Below are 9,111 nucleotides of genomic sequence, written 5' to 3' on the forward strand. Positions count from 1 at the left end.
ATTTGAGTATCAGTTAAGTATTCAAAACTAAATTAGAGATGATTCTGTGCTGGGGTGCTTGGGTGGTTCATTCGGTTAAGCTTCTGACTCTTGATTTTGGCCTGAGGTCATAGTCTCACAGTTCATGGGATTGAGCTCCGAGTTGGGCTCTGTGCTGCCAGTATGGAGCCTGCTTGGGATTCTGTCTCCCTCTCTCTGTGCCCCTCCTCCACCACCTTGCACACATGTGCGCATGTGCATTCTCAAAAACACTTAAAAAGAAAAATAAATTATTCTGTGCTGAGTACTGTGAAGAATACAAAAACTACTTTTTATAAACATACTTTGTCCTCAGGGTCCTCGCATTGCATATGTGCAGAAAAAGAAAAATTATATAAGTTAATTAAAAAAATTTTAAGTTTGTTTATTTCTTTTGAGAGAGACAGAGACATCGTGAGCAGGGGAAGGACAGAGAGAGAATCCCAAGCAGGCTCCACACTGTCAGTGTAGAGCCCGACATGGGGCTCAAACTCAAGAAACTGAGATCATGACCTGAGCTGAAACCAAGAGTTGGTGTTTAACCACCCAGATGCCCCTAAGTTAATTAACAGAAAAGTTAAATAATAGTTTGACAATAATTTGGAAGAGAGAAAACCTTTTGCCTTGATACTGCCATAATGCTGTATAAACATAGGTAATTTGTAACTCAAGATGGATTATATAAACCTTAGAGTTTCCAAATCTGCTCCATGTTATAGCCCAATGGAATAAGTACCTTGCTTCCCGTGGGCATTCACTTGGATGTTTGGTAACCTACATAACAGCCTGTCATGATTTTATGAAGCAAATAATTTTAGGATTTTTTTGAATTTTTGGAATTTAAAAGAGATCTCAGGATGGATTGGTTAGAGAGGAATGAATATTTGAAAAATATATGGGAGCAGCTGTAGGGCAAGTTTATTTGGAGTGCATGAGAGCAGAGAGTTAACTCAGTAAGGCTGGTGGGGGAAAGGAGTGATGTTGGCAAATTGAATAAAGGTTATGAAGGATCTTGAATGCTGATTGGAGATTGATCCTAGCGGTGCTGAGAGCTCCTGAAGTGCACTCCCAGCAGTGTTTCGGACAGATCTGGTCGTGGTTGGAAGGGTGGGCTAGAAAGGGGCCTCTGGCACTAGAGGCAGGGCCATCTACCCAGAAGCTCTTCTAAGTGTCTAAGGTTGAAGTGACAAAGGTTTGAACTTGGATAAAGCCAAGTGATAGCAAACCAAAGGACAGATTTTAGGAAATTTACAGCAGTAATGGCTAGAACTTTGTGCTCTTGGGGCTCTGGTGAGAAAAAAGAAAAACAAAAATTGGTGGTGGTAGTGTGCATAGGTGCTGAGGGTGGCGGGGAGGGTGGCGGGGAGGTGGTGGGGAGGGTCAGGAGAAGGGGTGGTCCAAGATTAGAGTCGGAAGAAGAGTAGGTTACGTGAGAACAGCTTTTGTTGGAAAAAAATTATGTTATAGTTAAAATTGAAATGGTATTATTTCCATTGTGAAAACTTTAGACATAATATGAGAATATTAATTTGTTGATGTCTTGTTTGTTTTACCAGGAGATCATTTTATGGAGAAAAGCTCCTGAAAAATTGAGGAAACAAAGAACAAACTTTCACCAGCGATTTGAATCACCAGACTCCCAGGCATCTGCTGAACAGCCTGAAATGTGAACTGAATAGGAGAAAGAAAGAAAAACAAAAACTCCTATATCCATTGAGATTAAGTTCAGCAGGTTAAAGATGGTTGCAGCTTGTAGGGGAAAGGCCAAAACTCCATTTATAATAGTCTTCCTCTATCTTACAGTGCTGCATTTATTTTATGATACAACTAAATGTTCTTCATGTACATACATTTAAAAAAGCGCTTTCTTTGAAACACTGGAACTTTCTTAAGCTGCCATTATTTTCTTCTTTTTTTTTTTTTTTTACTGCACACTTTGATTTCATGATAAGCACTCAGATATGCATCAACATAAACATTAAAGATTTTCATATGAGTAGGCTGGTATTTGTAATTTTGCTTTCTTCATAATGTTGATTATAAAAATGTTTCTCCTTTTTCATGCTAATAATTACCTCTTATTCTCTACATGCAAAAAATTAAATATTTTGTGTTCAAATAAAAATAGAAAACTTGAGTGGACCTTACATCCTGCAAAGATTTAAAACATGGCATCTCAGTATTTTTGGGACCTACATTTATGTTTCTACATGTGTGTTTGGGAAGTGCATATGGAGGGTTTCACCGTAGGTGCTTCTTAGTCTACTCTTCCATGGCTTCTGAATTGTATCCTCTTTGAAGCCATCTGTGGTGTGAATGTTAAACTTATTTCCCAAGAGATTATGTGGCATCTCCCCTAGCCTGTTTGCCTGCTCTCTCCTTCCTCCCTTCCTCCCTCCCTCCCTCCCTCCCTCCCTTTACTGCCCGCCCTTCCTCCTTTTCTATTTATCTCCCCCTTCTCCCTGCCCTCTGCCTCCCTTCTTCCTCTCGCTTTCTTTTTTCTCTTTCTGTTTTGCCATATTAAGTAACTATTTTTGCCTTTACTCTCCAACAGGTACCACTGTATGTTTTCTGCAATGTTGAGTTGACTGTGTTGGCATTTTAGAGTTTATTAGAACTATGTTATTTTTCCGTAAATACTTTGAGAAAAAATTTTTTTAATTTAAGGCTTCTTTTTACCACATACATACAAATAGAATATTCTTGCCTTCACAAATATTCTCTTCCCTTGCTAGGGGAAAATTTGAGAATAGGAAACTCAGGAGGACCTGTGAAGCATGTAGTTATCTAGATCTGGACAGTTTCATATTTGGTAAACTAGAACTTTGGCTAGTTCAAACTCAGATTTAAACTTCACCCACTCTGCCTAAATTTTGCTAACACTAAATTCAAGTCATTAGTTCAGAGTCTCCAAAAACAAGGTTTCAGTCATCTGTTGATATGCATGGGGTCTGATCTCAGATACACTAAATGTGGGGAGTAGAAACTAGAATGAAGCCTGCTGTGGGAAACTACTTTCACTTAGGGTTCACCAGTTTTTGTACCGATATTTTTTTATATACTTCAGCGCAAGTCTTGTCAGTTAACCTTACTTTATGAGTAAGCTAAGTAACCTAAATTACGTTTCTTTAAACCTGTTTACTACTGTGGCACTTTGATAAAATGGTCAGTAACCAACTCCTTTACTGGCAAAAGGTTTCACATACCATGTACTGGAGCACCTATTTCAAATGTGGCTGTCTGTGAATGGTAACGTTTTCCTTCATGTAAGTGCCTGTTCAGAGTTTCAAAATTTAAAAATGCCAAATATTTTCATGGTCACTTGCATGTAGTAATTAGGAAATACTCAAAGAAATTTTGAAAACCAATTGTATTTAACCAGCCTCAAAATGTGCAACCATGATGTATAATAAAGAATTTGAAATGATAACAGAACTTGCTATTTGAATCATTAAAAGAGCTCTATTCTCAAATCTCATTGTCAGATTTATTGTTGAAGACAGGATTGCTCATAGTTTAGGAAGCAATAATTGTGACAAGTTTTTATAAATATTGTCAGTTTCAATATAAAATAGTTATATAATGCTTTTAATTAGGTGGCTTAAAACACTGTCATAAATAGGATACTGATTCACTTTGCTTGAGACTTTGTTGCATAACCAATTTGAAGAATTAGCATTTGGAATTGATATTTAGTGAACTGAGTAAAAACCTGGCCAATTAGAAATAAACTGTAAAGGAAATTTGTGTCTTTAGTAAAATGTACAGGGGCACCTGGCGGCCTCAATGAGTAGAGCGTGTGACTCTTGTCAGAGTTGTGAGTTGGAGCCCCATGTTGGGTGTAGAGATTACTTAAATAATTTTTTTTTTAAAGTACAGGGGCGCCTGGGTGACTCAGTCAAGTGACCCGACTCCTGATTTCGGCTCAGGTCATGATCTCAGGGTAGTGAGATCGAGTCCCATGTCAGGTTCCATGCTGAGTATGGAGCCTGCTTTAAAATTCTCTCTCCCCTTCGGCTGCTCTCCCCCACTTACACTCTCTCTCTAAAAATAAACAAGTACAACATCTAATACAGTGGTTCTCAACCTTGGCTGCATGTTCAAATCACTTCAGTTTTTTAAAATAAGCCTGCCAGGTCCTACCCAGACTAATAAAATCAGAATTTCAGGGGCCAGGATATCAGCATTGAAAAACCTATCCAGGGTTGAGAAACACTGACTAAATCATGTCAATAGATGTTTCTGTCATTAGTGAAGAATTTTATTTTGTAGTTTTGAACTTAGTTTTAAGCAGAATGTAAAAAATACATATATACAGGAAAGTCAAAGCTGAATCATTTTGAATTTCTGGTAAGACCCTCATGAATTAAAAGTCACATCAGTTTTTAGAAAAACTAGAATTTTAACAATTAAAAAATTTTTTTCTGTGTTTTATTTATTTTTGAGAGACAGAGAGAGAGTAAGCAGGAGAGGGTCAGAGAGAGAGGGAGACACAGAATCTGAAACAGGTTCCAGGCCCTGAGCTGTCAGCACAGAGCCTGACATGGAGCTCGAACCCATGAACCGTGAGATCATGACCTGAGCTGAAGTTGGACACTCAACTGACTGAGCCATCCAGGCGCCTTGAATTTTAACAATTCTTAAACAGCCCTTCTGATTAGGTGGTCATGTTCAGTTTTCACAGTCTAACAAGTTTTCTTTCATGAATTATTGGTAACATCTACCTTCCCTACTCACATTCCCTATCTACTTTACCATGCAATTCTTGATTCTAAAGATCAAAAAGCATTAATTTGTCACATTCATGGTCTTTCAGTTATGCATAAGCACAGATGTGTTAACATCTACAAGATGTTAATTCTAAACACAAAGTACCTAAACCAAGGTTTTTAGAGTTTGTAAAACCAGCACCCTGGGCTTTTAAAGAAACCACAGTGACAAATTCTAGAAATCCAGCATTACAATTCCTTTTAAATGCAATCATTAGATTAAAAACTAGAACACTTGGGGTGCCTGGGTGGCTCAGTCGGTTGGGTGTCCAACTTTGGCTCAGGGTTGGACTCAGGATCTTGTGGTCCGTGAGTTTGAGCCCCCAGGTCAGGCTCAGAGCCTGGCGCCTGCTTCCGATTGTGTGTGTCTCTCTCTCTGCTCCTCCCCTGCTTGTACCCTGTCTCTCTCAAAAATAAACATTTAGAAAATTTAAAAAGAAACTAAACTAGAACACTTAACCAATTCTAACTTAGGCTGTATTAAATTTGAGAAGCAGCTCCCAAAGGAGTTTTATTATTTTGAAATCATAAAAGGGGCAAAGTACATAATTAACAAGTGGCTGGCAGGGTTTTGAATTGTTGGGGAGGAAAAACTTTTTGCCTATGCTCTTGGATTCTGTGTTTGGGAGGCTGCTGATTAGATGGACAAAAGGCAGGCAAGAGAGTAGGAGGGAGTTCACAAAAACGTGACTTAAAGGGATAGTTAGAATTTGGGGCCTTACAGATCAACTTGATAGAGGAAATGGGGTAAAAGACTTATAAATGACTTCTTAATAGAGGACGTTGGGTGTAGAAAGAGCACTGACGGGAAAGAACATGATTTAAGAAAGATAAGAATTGATGGTAGTTCTCATTTTGTGACAAGTCTTTTTAGGTGTCCTACCAGCCACGTCATCACTAGTGATGAGATCATCTTCCCTGGTTGCTCCTTGAGAGGGGATTTATGATGACTGAGATCTTTTGGGAGGCTTTGATTTTTAGGCAGAGGATTTCAGGAACTCAAATGCCTTCTATCAAGATGTTTATGCCACAGTGGCATATTCCAGACTCCTTCATCAATGTGGTGCTTGTAGTTGGGGTACTCAGGTCTAAGTACCAGGTGAGTCAGTAAAGTCTTTAATTTCATTCCTTTCATATTCAACTGAATCTGTTGAACTTGCATACAGGCATTCTCCAGGGGCTTCTACTAGCCTGGATTGGAATGTACCATATCTTAAGTTTCAAAGAGGCATAATGAGGAAAATGTGCCCTCTTACATACATCCTTTTTTAGGCTTGGGGCCTTTGATGAGCAAAATTCTTATGCACTCCCCTATCAAAAATCTTTTAGTGACTCAGTTGCAGGGGAAAGCTTAAATACTACAAAACAGCTCCAGTTATTCCAGACTCTTTGGAGAACGCCTGCTCTCCAGCCAGCACTCCACTAGCTTTTGTTTTCCAACAAGGCTCTCCTGGCCAGTCTTGCCAAACACTCTTTCCATCTCCACGTCCAAGAGCTAGATGTTTCCTTGCTGTGCTGCCAAGGCATGCTGTGCACACCTCCAGGACTGTGCTCACCACACTTTTATAAAAGACTTTTGAATTTTATGTATTTTAAGCTTCTTGGCTCCGTCCTGTTTTGGTGCACTTTGTGCTTATTATAGAATATACACTCAATATCTGAGTAAATGAGTGAACCTTATTTTCCTAGTGATTATAAAATTAGGTGTTCTCCTTTAGAAAAAGTGAGTCTGATGAGGGATGGAAACAAAAATGTTCACCCTTTCCTCGAATGGTTGACCTATAGCCTTTACAGTTTTGATAAGGATCAAATACATGGTGGTTGCTACATTCTGGTCTCATGACTGCCTATACATCTCATCCAGTTAATATATTTTTTTAAATGTTTTATTTATTTTTGATACAGAGAGAGACAGAGCATGAGAGGGGGAGGAGCAGAGAGAAGGAGACACAGAAGCGGAAGCGGGCTCCAGGCTCTGAGCTAGCTGTCAGCACAGAGCCCGACGCGGGGCTCGAACCCACGAACGTGAGATCTGACCTGAGCCGAAGCCGGAGTCTTAACCGACTGAGCCACCCAGGTGCCCCTCATCCAGTTAATATTGACTGAATGACAAGCACCAGAGAAATCTTGTGAAAGTAGTTTTACAAGTAGAAAATTGAAGAAAACATTTATAATCTATGTACGTTCCCTCCTCTGAACACTTAGCATATAATCACCAGCTTCATATAACAAAAGTGCAGCTCTTTCTGCCCAGGGGCCCTGTCCCTGTGCTACTTAAATAAACTTACTACGTTGCATTGTAAAACATCTCAAGAATTCCTTCCTGACTGAGCTCAATAATCCCAGAGTGTTGGTGGCCCATATGGGGAGTATGGAATGAATCCAAGAGCCTTGTGGCCTGCACGTCATCTTTATCCCCAATCTTTGTTTCTTACTTGTTCCTTGGCCAGTACCTTGGCCTGGATTGGAATGCTGGGCTCAGAAACGTCAGGTTTTCCCTGTTTTCCCTACTAATACTTGTATCCTCCTCAGGCAAAGGACAGCCATACATGCCATTAAAATGACTGCTTATCTTAAGGCTCCTGTATCAGGGTTCTTTCTAAATAACCCAGTGTGATCCCTCAATGAGTATAAAATTCAAGATTTATGTCTGACTGTGTGCTTCCCAAAGGGACCAGTCAGAGCTCTTACCCACTTGGGGCACTCACCCAACAGAGGACCACTCCCTTGGGACTGGACCATGGCTAAAACTCACAAGAAAATTGCCTGGATTAGACAGGAATTCTATACTTTCATTTTCTCATATCTCTCATTTGCTCTTACCCATGGACTGTTCAGCATTCCCAGTCCTGCTCTCAGATTGAAAAGTACTTCTAGCTTAGTTTTGTGATGGTTAATATGATAGAAAATAGCTGCCCCTTCTTAAAAGGCCAGGACCCTTCCTCCACACATTAATACTAGATCAAGAGACTTACAAAGTTCCCCCAAAATGCAAAGAGGCAGACCCGATCTCTGTGGCATTTCAGCCCATTCACCAGCACATGCTGTGGTCTAGAATGCAATGGGGAAGCAAATGGAGGTCGACATCCCTTCTCAGGGAGTACAAAGGTGTAAGAGCAGTTGAGAAAGAGGGATGCCTACCTCCACTCTGAAGCCCAGGAACCTTTGCCAATATTCCTGATGGGATGCCATTCAGAAGCTAAAGGGGATTTTGGTAATGGACTCCTAGGTAGTTAATGTACTCTCCTTGTTCTGCTGTAGGAATTGACTATGGGATCAGCTTCCTCAGTCCCAAAGGATTCCCTCTTAGGCTATCTCCCAGCATACTGGAGTCAATTTGGATTTAAACAAAATACCCCAAAGCTGTTGGGCTATACGAGATAGAAACTCAACCCCCAAGGTACACAGCTCTCTTGTAAACAGGTGGCTGTCCCAATGCTATGCACGCCTCCCTGTTTTTCTGGTCACTAGCCTCTGTTTGCTTTTCGTGTGTCAGGTCTGGAATATATCTTTCTTTAATGTTTATTCATATTTGAGAAAGAGAGAGAAAATATGAGTGAGGGAGGGGCAGAGAGAGAGGGAGACACAGAATCTGAAGCAGGCTCCAGGCTCTGAGTTGTCAGCACAGAGCCCGCAAGAGGGCTCGAACTCAAGAACGGTGAGATCGTGACCTGAGCTGAAGTCGGACACTTAACCGACTGAGCCATGCAGGCGCCCCTTTATCTGGAATATGTATCTTGAGAGGACTGGATGAATGTTGCCTGACTCTTGTTGTATGTGGGGTTTTCTCCATCATTCATTTCTTGGGTTAATGGCTAGGATAATTTGAGCCAATTGTCTGGTTAGTTTACCTCAGGACAGGGACTTTAAGGACTATTCCCAAGCAGCTGCCAAAACTCCTTTTGTTTTGGGGAGGTTCTCTGTCTTCTCTGGCCCAACATGGACTGCCTATTTTCACTTTTTTTTTTTTTTTTTTTAGAGAGCCATTCCTTTAATACAGAATCTTTGTTGAAAACCAACCAACCAATTTAGCCCTGTACAGCTGCCCTTTTAAGTGGGGGGCCACCGCAGGGTCTCTGCCTCTCTGAGAGGTGGCAGATGCTCCTGGCCACTCATTTAAATAACTGTCCCCTGTCTGGGGCTGAGATGTGAGGGCAGGGCCTCTGCCCCCCCCCCCCCCAGTGGACATTCGTGCATGTTTACGCCTTTTCTGAGTGTCAGTGGCCGCAGCATGGCAACTGGGCAACAATAAACGTGCCTGCGGAAGCTGGGGGCTCGTGTGTCCCGGCAGTGGGTGCGGGGCAGGGGCTTGGCGGAGTCGGGG

The 9,111-nt window shown here is 41.1% G+C and overlaps 1 protein-coding gene across 3 annotated transcripts in view; it reads left to right on the forward strand.

Annotated features, from left to right (window-relative positions):
• Positions 1-2,165, forward strand: part of VPS26A (VPS26, retromer complex component A) — a 29,038-nt gene extending 26,873 nt beyond the window's left edge. For all 3 annotated transcript variants that reach the window (XM_029931802.1, XM_029931801.1, XM_029931803.1), the window contains one exon: positions 1,575-2,165. In XM_029931802.1, the coding sequence (XP_029787662.1) occupies positions 1,575-1,688 (114 nt within the window). In that variant the 3' untranslated portion in view covers positions 1,689-2,165. The remainder of the gene's footprint in view (positions 1-1,574) is intronic.
• The last annotated feature ends 6,946 nt before the right edge of the window (positions 2,166-9,111 follow it).

Source organism: Suricata suricatta, chromosome 2 (assembly GCF_006229205.1).
Source record: "Suricata suricatta isolate VVHF042 chromosome 2, meerkat_22Aug2017_6uvM2_HiC, whole genome shotgun sequence".
In the NCBI taxonomy this organism is placed as follows: Eukaryota; Metazoa; Chordata; class Mammalia; order Carnivora; family Herpestidae; genus Suricata; species Suricata suricatta.